Raw genomic sequence first — 24,783 nt, 5'->3', positions numbered from 1 at the left:
TAAATGCACAGCATTCTTCATTTTGTTTCATTGTTTGTCCTTGGAAATATATGGGGAGGGGGGAGGGAAATATCTTGTCATTCAGTTAGACATGTTTCCTGGGATATGCAAGGTTTATTATTTGTTTTGGAAACACAGGAGCTTTATTAGGGTTATTCTTGGGCATCTGCTCTCTCCACATTTTTCTTTTTGGACCAAATGTGCCTTTTTCAACTTTTTGTGAGTACTTGGGAGTTTCACAAAACACCTGCAAATGGAATCAGCAGGTACTAGGAATTGAAATGAAGTTTGTATTTTTGTCTCTCATAAACCTGTAGATCACAAAGGTACTGTGTTCTCTTATATGTCTGGATGACATCTCACACAAAGGGTTCTGCTGAGTAACTAAAGTCCTTAGGGTATGTCTGTACTAATAAATGAGTAAGTGCCAGGGAATGTTCCTGGGCAGCAGAACTCAATCATCTGTATGGCTAAACTGTTAGCGTGATCTCTGGTATGTTTTTGGGTTAAGCCAACTAGCACTCCCAAATATTCCCACGCACTGCTCAGGAGTTAACCCAGGGCACAGAAAATTTCCATTAGGTGGTCTGAGTGCTGCCACCCAGCTTTGGTAACAAACTGAGTTTAATAAAGGGTCATGGGCTGTTCAGTGCTAGCTCACTTCAGTGGCCCCAGCACACTTACTTCACTTTTCAGCAGATAGAGACTTGAGCTTTTCCCAGTTCCCATGTGTGTGTTCCACTGATACTCTAATTCCACATTAGAAAAAGACACAAGAACTTATCCTTTTCTTCTTTTTTCCCTCCATATCTTGAGACTCCCAAAGAAAAAAAGAGTCAGCTGGCTAGAAGGCAACCATGTCAAGCTCCAGACAAGTCCTCAGTCAGAACAGGGACAGGACCAGGACAGTGGAGAACACAAAGCATATGCCATTCTGTTTCCCTATAGGCTTACATAATATGTCTCTTTCTGAGCTTAAAACAATTATTTCATTTCCTGCATTAAAAAGGAGTCTACAGGGCCTTGAAGCCCATCGTTATCTTCAGGACCCAGCATGCCAAAGACAGCTCATGAGCCTTCCCTGTGATCTAACAATACACCTGGCACAGGAAATGGAGAAGTGTGAATGAACAAAACAGAACAGCAAGCTGAGAGCAAGAAAAGTGAATGAGCTTCATCCTGTTCATCAGGGATCTCATCTGTGATCATTTCTACCTTGCTTATACAGTTAAAGTCAAGTACATACGTCTCGCAAAAATGTGATATGCAAAATTTTTCTAAATTTACAGATTGACTGAGGTTTTAAATAGTTCAGCAAAGCAGAATACATTTGTTGTTCAATTTTGATCATAGAAAAGTCATACAGCTTCATTAAACTAAGCAGTGAAACTTCTGTTGTCTTTGATGGAGTAAGGGTTTTAACCCTGTTTGCTGTTTTAACCCATTTTGCTGTTTTTGTTGTTTGGTGTTTTGTTTATTTTTAATATTGATGTTCAAATAATGTGGTAACTAAAATAAGAAGGCTGCTTATTTTGATAATGATTCATCTCTTACAAACAGATAGTATTACTTAATCTCATAAAAGGACTTTTCGGACCCATTTTTACCATTAAATGTCCAAACCAGTTCCCACACAAGTCAGTAACATTGGGATCAGATCCAAAGAGATGCTTGGCTTTATCTAGCTTATGCTGATATGGTACAAATGCAACTGCCTAGCAAATTTTCACAATGATATCTGACCTTTTGTGAAAGTTTAGATTGACTATGAGATTAAGAGGATATTGACTCTTATGGAAACCTCTGGGATCAATGCTTTAATTTCTTATACGACATCAAGCATAGTTCTCTGTATTCTGCTTTACAAATAGAGGGGCTCAGTTTGAAAAAGTAGTGTGCTTCTGGTTCCAGAGGCAATATTACTATATTCAGAATGATTTAAGGATGTTTGCAATATAAGGTTTGTGTGTAGAGGTGATATCTTTGTTGGACCAATTAGTGTAGACCTGAGTCAGAATATCAAAAAGTCTTCATCATCTCAGAGTTCAACTTTAGTTAAGTACATGTAGTTATCTACATCTCAGCCAGGCATGCTTAGCTCATTTTATAATCAGTGGAGATAAATAGGCACTTCTAATGTGCAGTTCAATTTAGACGTTTACTTGGGATGATGAGTCATGCTGTGGAAGGGCTTATTTCTGTCCATCAACAGTATTGGAGGTTTGAGGTGCCTAGTTCTGTTGCAGATGTCTGCATTGTGTACATCTATATTTAGTCAAATCAATCCCATCTGATTGTGTCACATATAATAGATATGATTAGACATTATCATATTTTCCAAGTGAGTTCTGGTGTCAACATGAGTATAATCCATTGAAAGCCATCAGAGTATTTTCTACTATGCCCAATGACTAATGTTTAAATTTTTTTAAGAAAACTATACCATACTGTCACACAGTATGTTTCTTACTAGTGGAACAACCCCATGCACCAGTACAGGCTGGGGGTCGAACTACTGAAGAGCAGCTCTACAGAGAGAGACCTGGGAGTCCTGATTGATAATAAGCTAAATATGAGCCAGCAATGTGCCCTTGTGGCCAAGAAAGCCAATGGCATCCTGGGATGCATCAAGAAGAGTGTGGCCAGCAGCGCAAGGGAGGTTCTTCTCCAACTCTACCCTACCATGGTGAGGCCTCATCTGGAGTCCTGTGTCCAGTTCTGGGCTCCTCAGCTCAAGAGGGACAAGGAAGTGCTGGAGAGAGTCCAGTGCAGAGCCACCAAGATGATCAGGGCAATGGAACATCTTTCATATGAGGAAAGGCTGCGGGAACTGGGGCTGTTTAGTCTGGAGAAGTTAAGTTGGAAAGATCTGGTGTAGTAATGTAGATTGTGTACAAGAGCAGAGACTATGCTTGACAAAAGAACCTCTTTCCAGGTCTTGTTATTAGTCTGTCCTAAAATATGGTAGTTTTAGGAAGAAGGCTATAATGCCCCCTAATGAACAGCCTGACAAGTTATTTCGAGAAGTTTGAGCAGAAAGATACTTCTGTTGCATTGGCCACTGCTCACACATGAATGCACCTACACAAACAGTTTTTACTCTATGAAGTTAGACAACATTAAGGACACCAAAATAACAATAACAGAAGTATGTCATTAAAGGACATTTCATGTTCATAAAGAGGATTATGTCTCCCCTGCTTTAGCTCACCCTGGGGCATTGCAGGGCCAGGGTAAGTGGCTGCTGCTGAAGGTCTCAATGAGGCAGGTCATCCTGACAGGAGTGGTCATGTGTAGGACAGGTGGATTTAATGTTATCCCTTAGTGAGCTGAGCCACAAATTGAGCTGCTTACTTCAGAAATTGAAATGATAATACATTATAATGAGAGAATGTTTTGTGAAGCCTCTCGAAGTGAAACCTACAGAGATGCAAGGTAATTAATGATCATGAGGCCTGTATTTTCATCCACGCTTCCTTGTAGCCTTGCTGTAAAGTGGATTGAGGTTACAGAAAAGCCAGTGACAGCTGTGATAGTTGATGGCTGGTTTTGATTGCTACTTTGTCATTTTTGAAAAACTGTTGTCATGACAGATGATGCTCATAAATGTATAGATCAAGATTCCTCCAGATTTTTCTGAGGGTTCCCTGGTGTCTGTGGAGCAGCCAGCAAAATAAGTATTAGGAGGCTTTAGAAGCTACATCAGTAAATAACCGTAAGAGCAAAACCTTTCTCATAAATGGGTGAAATTTATTCAGTTATGCACATTTTTTTTCAAGTAACTTCTGTCGCATCAGTGAATTCGGTGCACATGAAATGGCAGTGAGCCTTTACTCTGGTGTAGTGTCAAAGGGGTTTCAGCATACGCAGTCATAACCAGATATGAGTACCTCATGCAAAGAGCTGTGGCTGCCTATCACAAAAGCAATTTAGAAGCTCAAGAAACAGAACACAAAAAGTTATATTTCAGAAAACACAGGACATTTATTAGCTCTTTACCAAGAACAGCATTTAGGACGCACTTCTTTAATCCTAGCAAAACAGGTGATTTGGGGACATTATTTAGTTTTTGACAGGCTTCAACAAAAAAGCATCCTAGACGTAGCAATGCTTGGTGCCACATAGATGTGAGAGGTTGCATTTTCCTCCAAATTTATTATCATTCAGTCTCCAATAGTTTTTCTTTTGCAAAGCCTGAAGTAATGTGTACTGTTACTCAGGGATCTAGTGACACAATGATATTGTTTCCAAAAATGAAAGCAGACAGAAATTGATTGCTACATCTCAAAGCTGCTAACATCAAGTATGAGATGCTAACAGAAGACTTGTTTTTCCTTTTAAGGCACACAAAACCAGCAGTTTGGCAAGTAGCTTGTGATCTTGAAGATCAGGATTAAAATGTGTCCTTTTGATGCTGAGCAAAGCACTTAAAACTTTTTTAAACTTTGCACTGATGGGCTTGCAGAGAGTCCTAAATTAATATTCAGGTTTTGCTCCATGCTTGCAATCACTGAAACCTTTTATTTCCTCACTAATGAACTTCAGGGTAAAAAAAAAAAGTTTCTTTTGAAAATAAACTGCTTCTGTTACATTCCTTTGGTTCTATCACAAATGTGTTAACATGAATGAGAAATTTTTCCTTTGTTAGCTGTGACATTGGATTTGAGTTTTGATGGAAGAAGAAATAGGTTAAATTGTTACTTTTTTAGAATCAACCAACAGATACAAAGCCAAATAGATTATGGATTTCCAAGCACTTTCCAGATTCCAGGTAGTGACATCTGCAAGTTTCTCGCAATTTACTACTTTTTATTTTTCCTCTGAAAGACTAACTCATTTGGGAGATCAGCCATCAGGTTTTCACTATTTTTGTGGAAGTGATAATAGGTGTAAGAAGCCTTTCCTGGGTACAAGGTAACGTGAATTTTGGCCTTTTAAGAAAACATGTTCAGACTGTTTCCTTACATGTCATCAATGTTGCTCATGATTTCATATGAAAATAATAACCAAAATGTTTCACCACCTGCTCTTTCATTTGCTTTTGTGCTGTATACAGACACCCTGGATGGTAGCAGGACTACTGTGAGGAGAACCTGTGTAATCCTATTATGCCAGAGAGGGACTGAAGCTCCAGCCAGGAGCTGTATATTTGTTCCTTTTCTTGCAGTCCATTTATCCCCAAGGATTCCCACATATGAACTGGTGCAGCATGGCTATTGGGGAGTGGCATTTCAAAGATTTATTTCACCAGATCCATAAATCTTTCACTGCTGTGGGTAAGCATATTTAGAGCACCTTGCCAGTATCTGTACTTCCAGGAATGGAGAATACAAATTTTGGTTTTCTTTGTATCTCTGTAGCTGTTTGATGGCATAGCGTGAGAATTCTCTGCTCTCTGAATGCGATGTGAGAAGTTTCGACAAGCTACTTTCACTGGCATTGAAACCCAATGAAATGTTTTGTAAGTCACAAGAATTCTTCAAAACAAGGAACTTGGAGTTTGACAGAACAGACCAGCATGTTTTTATTTATTTCTTTGTGAAAAAATGTTGATTTGATGGTGCAAAAGGAGAAAGGAGGCATGTAGCCAGAAGTGGCCCAACTGCACTCTCCCGGAGTATATATGGTCCAAATTCAGGCTGTCTATGACACCCATGGATTTTAGTTTTGTAGAGAAACATCCAAGATTATATACTGCTTCAGGAAGCTGAGTTTGTAGTCTTGAATAATTTCCTGACCTGAGGTCCTGGTTCTTAACTTTTCCTTGAATTTTCTCATGCTCTCCCCTATTTAAAGAACATTTTTCCCCTTTGGATCAGCTAACTGCCATCTTGTCATTTTTTAAGTGCCTTAAATAATCCAGGTGCCAGCAGGAAAAGTATGTTTATGAGTCAAATTTTTTACATTATTTCCCTTCTTGTCAGCAGTGCTTCCCAATACAGCTGTGGAATGATCACACAACCCTTTTAGGTCATTCAACCAATTTTTTATGGGCCAGTCCAGCAGGTCCTGCTCAGAAGGCTCTCTAAGACCTCATTCAGTTATTTTTTTTCTCTAAGAAAAAAACTCCAATGGAGACTGATATTGTTCATGTTTTTTCAATGATATTGTTTTAAATTTTATATTAATTATTTTGACAATTAATGTCTGATTTTAAGTAATTAAAAACTATATTTCCCTTCTCTGCTTTCTTGTTTTGGTGTTTGCTTCTCTCTTTTTTTTTTTTAATTGAAATAAGTAAAAAAATTGAAAAATTATACCCCAGAGGCAGCAGAAGTGAAAGAAAATATGTATTCTCTATGATTGTTTTTCTTCTTTTATCAATTTGCAGTAAATTTAGCATCCTTTCAACAAGTTCATTATTGCTATTGTAAGACTGTCATCATTGCTGTAGAAATTACAGTAAGCAACAATTTCAACAGAGGTACAGTATCCATGAAAAGTTATTCAAAGGAACACTGAAGAGTTAGACCAAACTGTTACAGCTGATGATGCAGACAAAGGGGATGTAGCATATTAGATTTTCTTTCTGATATAGCAAAAAACATATAGATTTTCTTGTCAAAGCTGAGACTGACAGAGCATATAAGCCTCCTTTTCTGTTACTGACCTCTCTATACAATGGAATAAACTAAAAAAAAATATTAAAAATTCAGTTACAATCTATGGCCCAATTTTCAGGTTTCTAAGACTCATGGTTAGAAACTAATGTAGAAACAAGTGAACAGAGGCCTGGAAGAAACAGTACAACTTGTATATGAAAAACTGAGAGCAAAGTCCCTACATTTTGTATTTCTTTGTAATTCTAGGGCCATTCGCCATACAAAATACATCAGGAGAAAGGTAGAAGTTTTTAGAAGGAACACTGAATAGTCACCTCTTACACTGTTGTTTCCACTGTTTCTACTTTATTTCATCTTTTTCTTTTATTCAGTCTTGACATTATTTTAACTCTGTAAGTTTTCTCATAATGGATAGTAGAAGTCTGTTTTCTTCTGCATTACTCTTCTCAAACTGTCTCATAATGCCTCTTCTTCCCCAGTAGTCTTTTCTGTTATTGTCTTGTTTTCTGAAGTAGAAAGAATAGTATCCAAAAGCATGCAGACCTCAAAAAGAAAGAACTGAGTTCATCCACTGTATTTTTAACTTCTGTTAGTGCCAGGCATTGTACACCTTTAAGAGGACACAAAAGTGCTTCAGTAAGAAATTAATCCATCTGAAACTAAAGGTAGCATTAAATAAATCCATTCACTTTTTTTGATAGATTGTCTAGCTTTTTTACAGTGAACTTGGCCCAGAGGCTTCAAGTCACTATTACTTATTTATATAAGTAAAATGTGGAGTATTTTTAGAAAAAAAGAAAAAGCTCACGCTTTGCTTCAAGAGTTCTTTATTTAGGTCACGTTAAAAGAAAGAAGTGGGAAATTTTATACAATGTACATGAAATGTGGAGAAGAAAATGTAGTTCTGCCCTGTGTTTCCAAAGACACCACTCTAGATTGAAGCCACAGTCAGATTTGTAGCAAGGTAAGAACAGGGTAGCAGTTACACCAGATGCTAGCCTCTTTCAGCTAAATTCAGAATTGCTCTGGGTGATCTGAATTAATTTTTCTGCTTCCACAAATGAGATCTTTTGATACTTTTTCCTATTTAGTATTAAGTACTGGAATGTTTTCACTTTGGCTTTCTGAGAAGATATAATTTTTTGTTGCATGTTTTGTATGTGAAGATACCCAGTATCTCTACAGAGGAGATTTCTTTGAGCAATATTCAGGTGGTATGTGAAGAGATTTTCATTTTTGGTGTAATGAACTAATGTTTAGGCTTTAGGATAGTTCACTTTCTCTGCTTACTGCTAGAAAAAGCAATTCAGACTGTCCCATGGCTAGTGAACAGCTTGACTAGTGTTGAATAAGCAGTTGAATAGGTTGATTAGATACCTTCTGAAGTTGTCTGATACATTTGCCTAATACTCTTTATCAGTGTGGAGCTGAAGCATTGTACAAACTCCTAGAGTAAAATGTCAGGATTTTTTTTTTTCTTACACTGTCCTGGTTGATATTCCACTTTATTGCTAATATATCAGACTATCTTATACCCACTGAGTTTTCTGCACACAAAAATCAGTATATCAATAAACCAATGAAAATCAAAGATCAGTGCTCAACAAGGATGTAGAGTGGCTTCTCCAGCAAAGTATTCTGAGTGACTGAAACCTGGGTGGTCTCCTTAATAGAATTATTTTCTAAGCATTTGAAACCTTGTTTGATGACATGTAGACAAAATCACCTTACTTCACTCCAGTCTGTTATTTTGGCCAAAACTGTCCAAGCAGAAGTTCACTTTTTAATTTATTCCTGGAAGGTCAAGACTGACATGCATTTTAGGTAAATTTATTCTTTGTATTGTGAGACAGATTTTCAGTGTCATACAGAGAGAAGTCTTCTACTAAGCAGAACAGAGCTGGAGATAGACAGCAATGTTTTAGTTGTTGTGAAATACAGTTTAAGCTTGCACAGTCTGAAGTACTTTAGAGTGCCTTTTACTTGAAAAGGCAATGCCAAATTGCTTCTTTTCAGTCTCCATGTATCTACTTCATCTCTATATCAATTGCAGTTGCATGTTCTTGAAGTATGTTCATGATGGTGGTAGGGAAAATAAGGAATTTGTATCAAGAAGATCCAACTAAGGATCTCTCATGTTCTGATTCCTGTGCATCACCAATAATCTGTGAAAGCTCAGTAAAAAAAAAGAAAAAAAGAAGAAGCAAGAAAACTGAATGCTTTAAAAGGAATAGGGAGTGATGTATTTTTTATAAGTTTAATAAAACAGTCTTCAGAAGTAGTTGCCTTAGTTGGTTAGTTGTTCTAATGAAGAATAATGGTTGGGGTTCTTTTTTCCTCATTTTTACTTAGCAGTGAAAGTAATGATTATCTGGGTTCAATGTAATGCCCATGTTACTACTTAAAAAATGGTCAGTAGTGCTAGAAGATGACCTACTTTTTGTACAGGTTTAGCACTGCTTACTGTAAAATATGAGAATGGAAATGTGTCATTCTGGAAATGGAAAGGGAATCCAAGCTCTTTATGGCAAGCCCTCTAGACATATAGCTTGTTTTCCTCCTATGTTAGTTCCAATTCTTCTGCTTCAATGTCCATCTTTCGTTCTGTTGCTGGATTGCTCAAAGGGAAAGAATGGTTCATGGAAAAGCAGCTATATACATTATATATAACTGTGTTTTAATTTGATAAATGGTTTGAAACACTAAAGTTTCTAAGGCTTGAGGAATTTGAGAACCCCTGAAAGTAGATGATTTATCTTTCAATAGCCAGAAGAGTTTGAAAACAAGAAAGCATGCTATGTTAATTTTCTGATGTCCTTTTTGAATACCATAAAAAATGTTGCGTCAGATAAGAGATATTCCTTGGAGATTGCATATTTATGTTTTCTAAAATCACTTGACAAGATTCCTGGCTGGAGATTATAAGCTGTGGTAAAATGGTGTTGAGTGAAAGATGAGTTGGCTAATTCCCAGGAACCAAGGAACAACCATAGATGGATCTTTTCATAATGGAAGGGAGCTAAGAATGGAGTAATCCAACATCCTGTTCTTGTCAGAGATGGGATTTTGTTGTACTGCTGAGCTTCTCCGTGTCGGAGAGGTGAAAGACGGTTAAAGAGTGGTAATAGCACAGAGAGGAGAAACAACTGCTGTTTTACAGACTGAAAACATTCGACCATGTGCTCTGGGAAACTAAACATACCCTCCTTGTTTCAAAGGATCAGAAATGGCCATGGTAGATGGAAATGTAATCTGGTTGGGATTGTTGGATTTTAGGGGTAGAACGTCTACATTCCTTGTACAACTACAAGGCAAGAGACTGTGACCACTGATTGCCTGGGTAGAAAGCTGTCATCCAGAATCTGGTATATATCCAAGCAAAGCTCTTGCAGCTTTTTTGCCTGTGTGTTTTCCCTGAGAAATTTTAAAGTCGATTGTCTTTTGTGCATAGTGTGGTTTGGCTGATTGTTATTAACAGCTATATTCTAGGCACAAACCATGTAAAGTGCCCTAAATCGCTGCCCTAAGTAGTTTCCATCTTACACATAAAAGCAGAGAACCCAAAACACTGGGAAGAATGCTTCCCAGTGAAAGAGTGCTTACCAAAATGAATTGTTTTTCAATTTTTGTTCTAAAATTTTAATGTTATTGTATATTACTGTTTCTGGGCAATTTATTAGTAACTGTTAGCAGGTTTTGAATATGGATAAGGTAGATGACAATATTGTCTCTAATGAGTATTGGTTAAAAAAACCATGAAGGAGTTAAGAAAGTGCTTGGGGAGAAGCATTTCACAAATGAGGTTAATTATCACATATGCCAGTAAATGGAGTTCAGTTGAAAATATCCAAGCCAAATGAACAAAGACTGTGGCAAAGGGTAAAAAGGTACAATTAAAATAAACTGAAGAGGAGCAATGGTAGCAGAAGTGTGAAGAATTTCTTCTTTTAAAATGTCTTCCTGAATGTGGCAGCTTTGCAAACTGAAGCGAAATTAATCTTTAAACATGTAAGTCCACTGTTATCAGAAGTTATGCCTTGGGACCATAATAGGACATGTCTTCATATCTGAGGCATAACTTCAATATATCCTTCCACAGCATTGCTTGAGTTTTCTTTCTCCTTCTGTGCAGTCTCACACAGATCTGCCTATTCTAGCAACGAGAACAGAATACTCCATGAGATGCTGTTACTAAAGGCTGTTTAGTTAGGTTTATCCATCATTTCGCAGATTTAGGCAGTCTTTTACATGCTGCACCAGCCTCCAGGGTTCAGCTGTGGTTGGCTGGAGTCACGGCTCCTGCAGTTCCACAGCTGGGATTATGCTGGAGCTCATAAATGCATAACTATACTCAAGAGTCCTGCTTCAGCCCTTACTCTTTGCTTTGGGGATATGAGTGGCTACTGACAGTGTCACTTCCCTGACTGCAGATAGCCTGAAGCTGTCACTCCACAAACTGTGAACTACACAGTTATTCCAAATCCAAGATTTCCTGCCTTTATTTCAGGGTCACCTGGTCTCAGCAGTGTTAAGCCTTACAAGTTGTAATGCGTTATTAAATGGGATTAAATGTACCACGCTGAAACCTCATGTAGCTACGCCTTATGGCTTTTTTCTCTAAAGGTCAAGATATGCTATGCAGAGTATGTTTCATACATTATTGAGTGTACTATTCAAAAGAGGATAGCTGCTTTTAGAAAAAGGTCCTGAGCTGCGCTGTCAGATACTTTAAAGGACTTGAATGTCAAACTAGGGTTGGAGAACATAGGGGAAAATTTGCCTCAGCTGCATTTTTTACAGCTAATTACTCTTGTAGGTAGAACATAGTCAGAAAATCATGAGACTTACATCAGTGTTCTTCTGTAGCTGTGAGCAATAGTTGTATAAGGTTTTGCAAAGAGGAGAAGGGTTGGATGTAGAGGATGATAGATGGTAGAATAAATCAGTGTTGCTGCAGAGTTTATAGTCTGTTGCTGATGCATCAAAAGCTCATGCCATTGAACTTTGACATTTCAGTTCTGGAATGTGTTGATGAAGAATGGACTGCTACAGAGCAAATCAATTAATGGTTGATCTTCTCTTTCAGATACATTGTACACAGATGTTATTGTCTTTTAAAGCTGTTGTTTCATTTCAGACATTGATATTTAGTAGAACATAACCGAAATCAAGATCAGCTGTCTGAACACTTGAGTTCCTCAAACTCTAAACAAAAAATGGAACTCAGGTCAGTTTCTAATCCTTACACTTATTTGCAGTAATCTCTTTAGTGTATTTTTCTCTTAGGCGTGAAGTGATTTTATAAACATGATTCCATTAACCATAAATTACCACTATACTAAATCAGATTCCATGTCTCCATGATAGATTGTGGCTTTATTCAAAGGAGCAGTACAAATGTAATTTTATCTCTAGTATATATTGACATGTTTTCCTGTTGCCTAATTTAAAAATCTGTTTATGTAACAAAATGCTCATACAGAGATGAATATTTATTAAGCTACATTGTTACAGAATGCACATGTCTGTATTATATAAACATTGACAGTTCGGTAGAGAGGAACCTCATGAGGTTCAACAAGGACAAGTGCAGAGTCCTACATCTGGGAAGGAACAACCCCCTGCACTAGTACAGGCTGGGGGTCGAACTGCTGAAGAGCAGCTCTGCAGAGACCTGGGAGTCCTGATTGATAATAAACTAACCATGAACCAGCAATGTGCAGTCGTGGCCAAGAAGGCCAATGGCATCCTGGGATGCATCAAGAAGAGTGTGGCCAGCACATTGAGGAAGGATCTACTCTCCCTCTACTCTGCCCTGGTGAGGCCTCATCTGGAGTACTGTGTCCAGTTCTGGGCTCCTCAGCTCAAGAGGGACAGAGAACTTCTGGAGAGAGTCAGCACAGGGCCACCAAGATGATCAGGGGACTGGAACATCTTTCATATGAGGAAAGGCTGCAGGAACTGGGGCTGTTTAGTCTGGAAAAGAGGAGACTGAGCGGGGATCTTCTTAATATTTACAACTATCTAAAGGGTGGGTGTCAGGAGGCTGGGACATCCCTTTTTTCTATAGTAGATAGCAACAGGACAAGGGGTAATGGGATGAAGCTGGAACACAAAAAGTTCCATTTAAATAAAAGAAAAACTATTTCACTGTTCAGGTGAGGGAGCCCTGGCACAGGCTGCCCAGAGGGGTTGTGGAGTCTCCTTCCTTGGAGGTCTTCAAGACCCGCCTGGACATGTTCCTATGCGACCTGATTTAGGTGAACTTGCTTCTGCAGGGGGGTTGGACTGGATGATCTCTAAAGGTCCCTTCCAACCCCTACCATTCTGTGATTCTATTATTTAAATTATTGGCCTGAATTTGAAACTATTCTAAGTCTTTGTCACAGATTGATAAAAGAAACCATCCTTTGAAGAGGTTCCTGTGCTTTTTCTTATGAGGCAACCAAAAGAAACTGTTCACCTCTCAGGGTAAACTGAGCAGCCTCAAAACCTAAGGCAGCATGCCGCTGCAGTGTACATGTGGTGGATTCACCTGGGCAGGATTCCAGCTGCCTACCAAGGCTGCTCTGTCACTTCCCTCCTCAGCTGGACAGGGGAGAGAAAATACAACAAAAGTCTCTGCTTAAGGACAAGGAGATGACTCAGCAATTACCATCATGGGCAGAATAGACTCAGCCCAGGGAAATAAGTTTAATTTATTATGAATCAAATCAGAGAAAGGTATGGAGAAGTAAAAACTAAATCTTAAAGCCCTTTCCCCTTACTCCTCTTTTCTTCATGGGCTTAATGTCACTCCAATTTTCTCTACCTTTTCCCCTTCAGTACCACAGAGAGATGGGGACTGGAGGCTGTGGTCAGTTCATCATGTGCTCTCTCTGACGCTCCTTCCTATGCAGAGGGAGGACTCCTCAAACTTATGCTCCAACATGGGTCCCCCATAGGGTCACAAGTTCTGACAGCAAACCTGGTCCAGTGTGGACTCCTCTCTCCACAGGTTCCCAGGTCCTGCCAGGAACTTGCTCCAGTGTGGGCTTCCCACAGAGTCACAGCCTGCTTCAGGCATCCACCGACTTTGGCATGGGATCCTCCACAGGCTGCAGGTGGGTCTCTGCTCCCCTGTGGTCTCTGTAGCTACAAGGGCAGAGCTTCACCATGGGCTGCACCATGGGCTTCAGGGGAACCTCTGCTCTGGGCCTGAAGCACCTCCTCCCCTCCTTCACTGACTTGGATGTATGTAGAGTTATTGCTCTCATCTTCTCAATCCTTTCTCCAGCTGCAATTGTTCTTGTACAGGGTTTTTTGTTTTTCCTGTCTCAAATCTGTTGTCTCAGAGGTGTTACCACCATTGCTGCAGTGGGTCTAACTTGAAGTGGTCTGACATTGCCTCTGTCAAACGTGGGGGAAGCTTCCAGCAGCTTCTCACATAAGTCACCGCTGTAGCCTCCCCATTACCAAAACCTGGCCACACAAACTCAATACAGCAAGTTTTTTTGCTGCCGTAGGAATCAGAGCAGATTGTAACAGAAGCTGTTGGAGGCTGCAAACAGCTGCAGTTACAGGAATTCAGTTACTGAATCTTTCTGTCTAGTGTAAAGAATTCAAAAGGCGAACTACTATCTATCCTCAGTTCTACCAGTGGTTCAAGGAAACCTTTTGAGTCAGGCAGCTGTATACAGTTATCAGTATGATTAGGTATGTGCATGATTTTAGATATATATACAAAATGTGTAAATTGCAAACCTGGCAGTATCTTGTCTCCAACAGGGGCCAAAACCAATGGTGGTGGTTTGTTTTTTTTTTTTTAAAGAGACAAGTGAAGACAAGAAGCCATAATTTCCTTGCTTCCTGCAGTTTTCTGTTCAGTGACTTCATAAACTTACTATTTAAAAGTAGCAGTGGATTTCTACTCAGAGAATTTATCTAGTAGCCCTATGAACCTATTGTAAACTTTTAGCACCCATAGCCTTGCATGGCAGGATCCACATACTAACTGTATAGTATACAGGAGCACCTGCTTTTGCTTGTTTGGGACCTAAATCTGATACTTTAATTACTGCTCTATATTCTTCATTTTCCTTTGTAAGGAAGAGTTACAGGCTCTGCTTTTACTTGTTCCTGGGGAAAAAAAATGGGAGGATGGGCAAGATAAACCATCAACTCTCACTCCAATTGCTGTTTAAAACATGTCTGTGTGTGGTCAAAATCAAAGAAGACATGACAGAAGGAAAATACATGCTATAGAACTGCAATGTGTGTCTGTAAAGGAGACTTTGCTCTTTCTAGGCTCCTGACTTTTCTTTTGGATTCTACTTAGCAGAAGTTTAGTAGTTGCCTTATAATAACTCAGATTTCAGTCATTAAGGCAGGGAATCAGACAAGGGGACCATCTGAAAGCATCTAATTTATGAACTATAGACTATGAGTGGATAGCAAAGCATTAAATACAATGAAAGTAACATGGACCCTCTGGACCCATAGGTTTTAATCTGTTTTCTATTTACTGTTCACTAAAACTAGACATACAGGTACTGTCAGGGTTTAATGCAGATCAGATGAAGGACCACTATTATTGAATTAAATATGAATAACACATCTAGGTTCTGTTTATGAGTTTGTGACATAGGCAACCATAACACAGAGCTTGATAGAGAGAGCCTGTATGAAATTGCATTGTCTGTTCTGCTTCTCACCTGTCTTTCAGACCTATTCACTTGATCATTGTCCTAGATAAATCATCTATCTATTCACTTGATTAATGAATACAAAACATTGACTGAAAAAAAACCCTCACTTTTTTTTTTTATCATAGCCTATTGTTCCAACTAAGAGATCTCACAATATAAATCATAGAATCATAGAATGGTAGGGATTGGAAGGGACCTTTAGAGATCATCCAGTCCAACCCCCCAGCAGAAGCAGGTCCACCTAGATTAGGTTGCATAGGAACATGTCCAGGTGGGTCTTGAAGACTTCCAAAGAAGGAGACTCCACAACACCTCTGAGCAGCCTGTGCCAGGGCTCCCTCACCTGCAAATAGTTTTGGGAATAGTGAAATAGTTTTTTCTTATATTTAAGTAGAACTTTTTGTATTCCAGCTTCATCCCATTACCCTTTGTCCTGTTGCTATCTACTATAGAAAAAAGGGATGTCCCAACCTCCTGACAACTACCCTCTAGATATTTATTAATGTTAATAAGATCTCCTCTCAGTCTTCTCTCCTCCTGACTAAACAGACCCAGTTCCTGCAGCATTTCCTCATATGAAAGATGTTCCATACTCCTGATCATCTTGGTGGCCCTGTGCTGGACTCTGTCCAGAAGTTCTCTGTCTCTCTTGAGCTGAGGAGCTCAAAACTGGACACGGGACTCCAGATGAGGCCTCACCAGGGCAGAGTAGAGGGGGAGAAGAACCTCCCTTGACCTCCTGGCCACACTCTTCTTGATGCGTCCCAGGATGTCATTGGCCTTCTTGGCCACGAGGGCACATTGCTGGCTCATAGAATTATAGAATGGTAGGAGTTGGAAGGGACCTTTAGAGATCATCTAGTCCAACCCCCCTGCAGAAGCAGATCCACCTAGATCGGGTTGCATAGGAACATGTCCAGGCGGGTCTTGAAGACCTCCAATGAAGGAGCCTCCACAACCCCTCTGGGCAGCCTGTGCCAGGGCTCCCTCACCTGAACAGTGAAATAGTTTTTTCTTATATTTAAGTGGAACTTTTTGTGTTCCAGCTTCATCCCATTACCCTTTGTCCTGTTGCTACAAATTAGTGCAACGGACAGAGGAAGAGCACAAGGAAACAACAGTCATTCTAAGCATCTAGGTAGACAGTAGTCTTTGTGGCACAAGCCAGTAGTACTGTAGATGTTTGTTAAGTAGCATTAGTCTATAGATTTTCATACACTTCAGAATGACTTAATCAATGTCACCAGGAGAATCAAGTCTTCTTCTCTCCTCGCTCCTTGCCACTGATTCCAGTCGTCACATTACCTCCCAGCACAGGCCAGCGCTAGTGTTTGCATCTGTATGATAAACTGGGTTGGAACTGGGCTTAGAGTAAGCTTTTTTTTTTTTTCCCCCTAGAAATATTATTTTTAATTTAAATAAGCTCCTTGACTGGAGTCAACCTGTAGATGGCCCAGTACTTATGTCAGAATAACAGATGTTATAGTGTGAGAGTAGCAGTGAGCAGTCAAAGCAGAGTAAAGAGTTAGGAGTGTTTCTGCAAAAATGCACATGAAACAACATCCTGACAGAATTTACTAAACAGCTGGCAAAACTGCTACACCAGATAAATCATGACAGTATAGAAATTAACCTGTTTAGTTGAGTAGAAACTAATTTTGATCCTTTTGAAACTAAGAAGAAATATTTATTCCTCTGTGGGATCAATGTTTTGTGTCACCAGATTTGATTTGGAGAGATGAAACACTGGACCTTACCTGGAATTTATACTTTGAAAGACAGTCTTTCTTTAAGAATCTCAGAGTTTACAACAGGGAAGTACCAAGATCAAGCTTATATGGAATAGAAGTTTGCTTTGTTTGTACCTCGTTTTAGCATTGGTACAAGTATCCACACTCTATTTTAAGTGCTTTTATTTATAACCAGTGGGACACAGCACTAAAGCACATAAGACACAGTAGCGTAACATTCCAGAGATCTATATGAGAAGTGAGTTGTGCTTTTATTTGAAATTCTTGTCGCTTTGTTCCTAAGGAACTCTGAGAAAATAACAAGGGCTATCTTGTTAACATCCGCTGCTCCGTTACTAATGTAATGACTTTCTGTTTATAGAGGCATGTTTGTCTTAGACTGCCAGCTGTGTTTGTGTTACAGCTCTTATATTGATTGTGATCATTCTAACCAGACTATGTTTTAGCTTCATTTTAAAAAACAAGAGGTGTTAATGTTAGTGATTTAGTCTACAATTCATTGAAAATAGTCTTCTGATAGTAATAATGAAAGAACAGTAAAAGAATAAGTGATATTAGGAGAGTTATGGGAATTTTATGACCTACATGGATCTTTTCAGTGGGCTCATACCTTGGTAAACAAACAGATCCTAAATTGCCATCTTAGATAAAGTCAAACCTTGAATTTTTAGATTGCTAACAGAGTATTAACACAGAAGCCTCAGTGATAATTAATGGAAATAAGCTTGTTGGAGGCAGTCAGTCCTACAGCAATTGTTATCTACAGTAATCTTTGTGATAGCACCAACTACTGATAGTTATCTCACAGTGAGATGAGTAATGAAAGACGATAACTTACCAGAGATTGTGAGCACAGCAGACTGCTTGCATAGCACATATACTGTACAGTATTAATAGCTCTGTAAAAGACATGGTGTGAACTAGACAGCAAGGACTTATCATAGAATCATAAAATGGTAGGGTTGGAAGGGATCTTTAGAGATTATCTAGTCCAACCCGCCTGCAGAAGCAGGTTCACCTAGATACAGGAACATGTCCAGGCGGGTCTTGAAGATCTCCAAGGAAGGAGACTCCACAACATCCCTGGGCAGCCTGTTCAAGTGTTCTGTCATCCTCGAAGTAAAATAGTTTTTTCTTTTATTTAAACGGAACTTTTTGTGTTCCAGCTTCATCTCATTACCCCTTGTCTTGTTGCTAGATACAATGGAAAAAAGGGATGCCCCAACATCCTGACACCCACCCTTTAGATATTTGTAAATATTAATAGGATCCCTGCTCAGTCTTCTCTTTTCTAGACTAAACAGCACCAGTTCCCACAGCCTTTCCTCGTATGAAAGATGTTCCATTCCCCTGATCATCTTGGTGGCCCTGCGCTGGACTCTCTTCAGAAGTTCTCTGTCCCTACTGAGCTGAGGAGCCCAGAACTGCCAGAAGACTGAATTTCTGAAAGGGGAAATAGTTTCTGGCACTAACAGAAGAAACCTCTAAAAGAAACAACTGAAGTGGCAAAGTTTGACTCTAGTTTGTAAATAAGGAGTGAACAAAGCATAGGACATTCTATTTTGCAAAATGTGTAAGCTCAGGTAGACCTATACAAATTGTTTAAGCCCCAACTCCAAAGGCATATTAGATACCTCCAGAACTGGAGAATTATTTACTTCATCTCAAAAGGCTATGCATAATAGATACAGAATTTAGCAAATCTCTTTGAATAAACACCTGGTAATGAAGGCTGTGATGTACTTTAGGTATTCCATATAAGAAACACAAATTAGCAAACTAGACAGCTGTTAAAATTATACTGAAGCAACACTTTATGTTTCATTTGCTTCTAACTTTTTCCCCCCATTCTTGTAGGTAAAATGCTTTAATTTGAAACATTGAGACCTTCTGATCTTTGTTCTACTCTTGCTGAATCCGATGAACTGTGGACAGTCTGTCTCTAGAGGGAGTAGAGCATGTAGGGAAATAATGCAGGAGGCATCAAAAGGCGCTTCCTGGAAAACATGGCATGTAGAGCTATATTTTTTTTTATTGAGAAGTTGGGTATTGAGGCTGTTACGAAGTGCCAAGCTTAGTAAGGAGTTCCCTCTGGTGGGCACACACCAGAATTCGTTGCAACCTTCTACAAGAAACAGTCTAGAAAAAAAGCTTCCTGGGTTTCAACAACCTCAGAGTAGCTCTTTGATCAAATAGTCTGTGAAACTAGGCAATTGCACATAAATTACAGTATATTTTAAAGGTTTAATGCGTTCAGTGTTTTTACAGTTGAGTAATAAAGTTTGAGCAGGTATGTATTAGATATAAAGGAACTAGTTCTGCAGACTAGGCATAGCTAGGCACTGTTCTGAGCAAGATCAAGTACTGGAAAACAGCAGTTCAGTTTTTCAGGAATTACACTAAAATTAGGCTTCAAAGTCTGGGAAGGGGAGTGATTTTATGACTTGGTGGACACCAGGCTAAACCACCACAAAGGCATATCGTCAAAAGTTTTCAGCAGCCTGCATGAAATTATGCATGTGCTCAGGTACAACAGGATCTTAATACCTACAAAACTCAGTCCCATAGTGGTCTTTTAAAATTTAAAATTACACTAATCCCCAAAGACAAGGATGACAGAAATAAAAATCTGTCTTCTGATACTCCATACTGAGCGGTTGCAATGCATTTGTTAATGTCTGTCTCTCTTGCCTTACCAGCTGCTTAACCTGCTGATTTCTTTGCCTTGCAAGTATGGTATATAAAAGGTTAAGCACTCATTTCTCTCTTTTTTATTCTAGGGAAAAATATCACATTTCCTTACATAAAACCTCCAAGAAATCAGAGTGCTCTAACCTTGTATTTGTTGTTTCTGATAAATCTCCTTTAGAAAGACTCAGTTACAGTTTTCCAAGTTGGCTCTCCTCCTTTGACCATTTCTCTTCACTATTTTCCTAATCATTTCCCTAAATTCTTCTATTTACTTGTCATGCCCATTTCAGTGGTGGGCAGCTACTTCATCAATAATAAGACAATGTTTTTATTGCTGGGTAAAAATTAAGTAAGGATCCTGAGAAATGGTTGTTAGCCCTATGTTGCATGCTTTTTCTCCATCAAGTGTGAAATAGCCACTGGACTACTTTCCAGGGTAGAGAGAAAAAATCTTCAACTGTTTCCTGAAGAAAATATTTCTCAGACCACTACCCTGCTAGGTTCACATCAACAGATGTGAACATTTCATCAAGCTGTGTATGAGAAAATGCTCTCCAAAATAAATTTGTTTTTAACTGCTTCTGTACAAAAATATTTGCACAACATAAATCAGCTTGGAAAGAACACTTCTCAACAGTATGTAAACAAAAAGCTGTGACAGTCCAGGTCTCAGAAGTGCCTCCAGGGCAGTCCCAGAAGACACATCAGTTTCAGTCATAATTTCAGATAGTTAAAGTATTAAAGTCTTAAAGATGACATATTTCATACTTAGTGTTATCTTCAGATAAAAGAAAAACCAACCACAAGTATAAATAGTTTTATTTGTACCTTTCAAGATAAAAGGAAGCAAATTTCAAGCAAAATGAAACACTTAAGAGATGTTTGTTATGGGCTTTTCTGACTTTTAATGCAGTCACTGTCATTGGTTATTTGGAAGTTTGATTGTAGATGTCCACAGTTGGTTTGGCTTGTCATTTCTAGAGCACTTCAGCTGTAGCCCACTTCTAATTGAGCACCAACTTCTAAGATAAGGGAACCATGAATCCTTATATTAAAGTGGATGTTATTAAGGGACCTTTCCCATTGTCATTAAATAGGTCAGGGAATGATCAAAAATCGTTATGGTTAGAAAACACCAGCAAAATAAGCCATTATGCTGCCTGTAAAAGATAAACATCTCTATGACACGGTGTGAGTAGCGGCCCCACAAGCTGCTCCGTCTGCATTTGCTGAGCTCAGACCTGGAGACAGGAATAGCCAGTTCCCCGGCTTGGTGTTCAGGCCTGTGAAATGGGCCTTCAGCAACACTCAACACTTCGTATACCTTCAGTTTGCACAGGTTTTAATTTCGACAATCAGATTCAAGCCAGGAAGTTGTTATGGTCTGTAGTTTGTTACTAGTTTCCTGAAAGGGATCTTGTGAAAGAAGTGCTTTGTAGTAGTAAAGGAGATGGAGCTGCCGTCAGCTTTACTGACTGACTGATAATGGAGAGCTGCAGAAGAAGCTTGAATACTGAGTAAAATGGTTTGAGGGGTTTATATTCTCTCAGGAGACTGATATGTTCCTGTTAATGATTTGCAGCATCAACCTGTAGATCATAGGGCTAGGAGACACATTTAGGCATCTGATATGGACATAGCCAATTCCTTGCCACCAAGCTGTTTCCTAGCCATTCCTACCACTTATTTGTCTCAGCTATTCTTTAAGCTCTCTGGTAATGGAAAAAAAAAAACTTTTTTTTTTTTTTAGGTATTTGTTTACAGGTGTTCATTGTCTTTACATTTTAATCTAATTTCCCTTTCTGTAGTCTATCACTTTCTGTCCTGTAGCATGGCATTGCATAGAGTTTCAGACCATGTGCCTGTCTGAGCTCACATCCTATCTCTGATTTGACTAAGCACAAGCTATTTAATTTTATACATGCTACTATGTATTTTATATATATCAACATATAATTTTATAAAATACATCTTGCAAACCATGTAATATATATTATGTTACAAATGGGATTTTTTTACACAGGTGTATGATAAAGAAGAGTAGAAGAATAAAATATCCAAATAATCCTCTTTCCTCAAATATTTTCTGGCCATCAGGTTTTAGGAACTTCAGAGCTACAGGTTGCCTACCAATTCCAGACCTGAATAGACAAATTATTCCTGTTCTTTTACACCATTAAACATTATCTGTCTCCTTCTGACTTGTCTATATTAAACAAAACTTAGTTGTATTTTATTTAATGTGTTCCAGACTTTGTTGTCAGACTTTGTTCCAGAGCTCTGTTGTCATTCTTTAGACTAATTGTAGTCGGTCTGTATTGTTCTGAAGGTGCAGAGTCTGTCACCCAAGTTTGTGTAGCAGCAATATTATTTCATACCTTCCCATTCCCAGTGTTTAATGTGTGCTTGCTTATTCTTACTTAGGTGTTAACTATTTTAACTTCCCCTTTTCAAATTGCACAGCATTTATTTCAGATCCCTTCTGGTCAGACACAAATTACTAGCCTTGATTTCTTCCTATTTTCAGTTCCTGTCAGGCTAAGTTCCTATGCAAATGTAAAACATGAGTTTCTATTTCATTATCCATCACATTTAATTACTCCATTAAATAATACCAGGCCTAAGTCAGATTTTCTGAGCAAACTTTTCTTTTCCAACCAACCATGTTCACTCTTCATAATACCATGCAGCCTCTTTATCTAGTTTGCCTGTTAGAATATCATGTGTGACAGCAGCAAAAGCCTTACTGAAGACCTGCAGCGTTTGTATGGTCCTGTCTGGTTCACATGGCTTTTTAGTCTGTCACAAAAGGAAGACTGATTGTTTCAAGATAATTTATTTTTAGGTGTTTGGTGTTGATGGTCTTCTTATTATTTCTGTGTCATCTCCTACCTAACTGCTAATTATTGGCAGTTTACCAACAGCATATGAGCATCAAATTTGAAAATTATTCATTTGGTTTCCACTGGCTTTTTTCTTTTTCTAAAAAAAAAAAAAAGGTTGATGGTCTTTCAAGTTTTCTGGAAGCTCACCCACAGAGGTGATTACTAATGGTTTCAACATTGTTTCATCTGGCATTTCATTGTCATGCTCAGTAATTGGCTAATTTTCAATATTCCTGAACTTGGGGAGGCTGAGGAGCTTGTGATTAAGCAAGTGTGTTGATGTAACTACTTTCTCCAATTACTTTGCTCTGAGGGTGTTCATGACTTAAATATTTTTCCTTTCAGATGCTGCCAGCAGTCTCAGCCCCCTTTTTACCTTGCCATGCTTTCAGCCTGTGGATTTACATTGCTGGCACTATACACGTGTACATATTTCTTTTCTCTTCATGAGAGCTACAGGAATTATGTCTGGTTTTGCATTAATATATGCAACTAAGAGACTTCAGTGTAGTGTCTCTTACTAAAGCATGATCATGAAGACAAGCATAATTGGATTTTGTGAGTTTATATGTTCTGATTTTGTAAGAAGTTGTATAGTCTTCTTCCAGAGGTAATAAATTTTTGAAGGTAAACCAAACCTCAAGTTTAAATGAGTTAACAGAGTACTCTTACACAATAAGTTTAGAGCATAAACCCTTTTACATCAGTAAAGGAAAAATAAGAGGCTATCCTATCACTATGCAGGCTTATTTAGCCTCTAGCATCTAGTGCAGACTCTTCCAAAAAGTGTTTTACTTTGGATTGTAATGCTCACAACTGTTTCCCATGCCAGAACTTTACCAGCTCCGTAATTTTTTATTACTAAAATCTGTGTCCTCAAAGGGAGTTGAGGGTCAAAATTGCATCTTCCCTCACAGTTCTTTCAGTTCATAAATCAGAGACTCACTGTCTGACACCTGATTAAGGAAAGTTGGCAAAGGCACAAGACTTATCTCTGGCTTACAGAGGAATATGTAATGCCTAAATGATTTATTGGATGCAAATGCACCAGAGAGACAGACAAAGATGTACATTTTAACACAAAATAGTTGCTAATCATTTTGCTGCAAACACTTACACATGGGATTACTGCCTAGTTTAGGAAAGTGTTCTTGAGCAAACTTTTGTTCTGTAACAGGTTTAACTGCATGGACATAGCCAGAAATGAGATGAGCTTGATTAACTCAGAAAAGAAGGCTCAGAGGGGATATGATTGCTATGTGTTTGTGTGCTGCAGGTGACTGTTGTCAGGGGAAAATGCTACTTCATTTGAAATACAATTCTGGTTCCCAAACAAAACCAAATAGATATAGACTGCTTGTTATTAAATTTGGGCTGAAAATTAGACGAATGTTCCTGACTGCTAGAACAATAAAATTCTGGGTTAGCTTTTCAGTGGAGTTAGTGATGGAAAATAAAAATCCATCAGGACAGCATTTCCTTTAAGATTGAGAGATGGTATCTGTAATTGCAAGGGACTTGACTCCATCCTTCTGTGGTCTATATTCCTACTAAATTATATACATTAAAGGAGACCTTAATCTCACCTAATCAACTAGGATCCTTTTTTTAAACAATGAAAAAATGTAGGTACTCCATGTGAAAACTTATGCTATCCTAAATAAATACTAAAGGTAGACAGGAGAGTTTTCTCTCATTTACCTACAGAGTAGATCAGGATGACTCTGATACTAGAGTCCTTTGTTCCTACGGTAGAAGTGAAATGAGTGGAACACTGCCCTGCATAATTCAGAAAATCCACCTTATTATGTTTAAAGTGGAAAATACAGTACAGACTTTGTGACTCCTGCTGCTCTCTTGCATTTAATATTTTGCTTTGTAAAACTCCTTCCTGTATATGGTATCTAAAATGATGACGATAGTCCAGACTTGGCCATGCCGGTTCTTAAATAATAAGTATGGTCTTGCAGATCATATTTCCCCCAAAGCACATTAATAAAGTGTTGCAACCAACATTTATTCAGTAGTCTGGAAAGGCTGAGATTTCAAGTGGCTGAGAATTATGTGGCCGGAATCTGTGGCAGTAGGTGCTAACATGGGCACCTGATTTGAGCACCACATTTGATTAAAAATGGACTGAAAAGACCTTAGTAATGGTGAAATAAATGTAAGACCATCAGAACTTAACAGGAGTGAACATACTGTT

The 24,783-nt window shown here is 38.6% G+C and overlaps 1 protein-coding gene across 3 annotated transcripts in view; it reads left to right on the top strand.

Annotated features, from left to right (window-relative positions):
* Positions 1-24,783, top strand: part of TRPC6 (transient receptor potential cation channel subfamily C member 6) — a 99,052-nt gene that overhangs the window by 32,717 nt on the left and 41,552 nt on the right. Inside the window, exon 1 of one of the 3 annotated variants that reach the window (XM_061991676.1) lies at positions 13,639-13,666. The exons of the other annotated variants lie outside the window; for them this stretch is intronic. Coding sequence (XP_061847660.1) covers positions 13,644-13,666 — 23 coding nt within the window. The 5' untranslated portion in view covers positions 13,639-13,643. Of the gene's footprint in view, positions 1-13,638; positions 13,667-24,783 lie in introns of those variants that run through there. 3 annotated transcript variants of the gene reach the window in all.

Source organism: Colius striatus, chromosome 1, assembly GCF_028858725.1.
Source record: "Colius striatus isolate bColStr4 chromosome 1, bColStr4.1.hap1, whole genome shotgun sequence".
Lineage (NCBI taxonomy): Eukaryota > Metazoa > Chordata > Aves > Coliiformes > Coliidae > Colius > Colius striatus.
The sequence above is the reverse complement of the archived record's forward strand: the minus strand, read 5'-3'. Positions and strand labels throughout refer to the sequence as shown.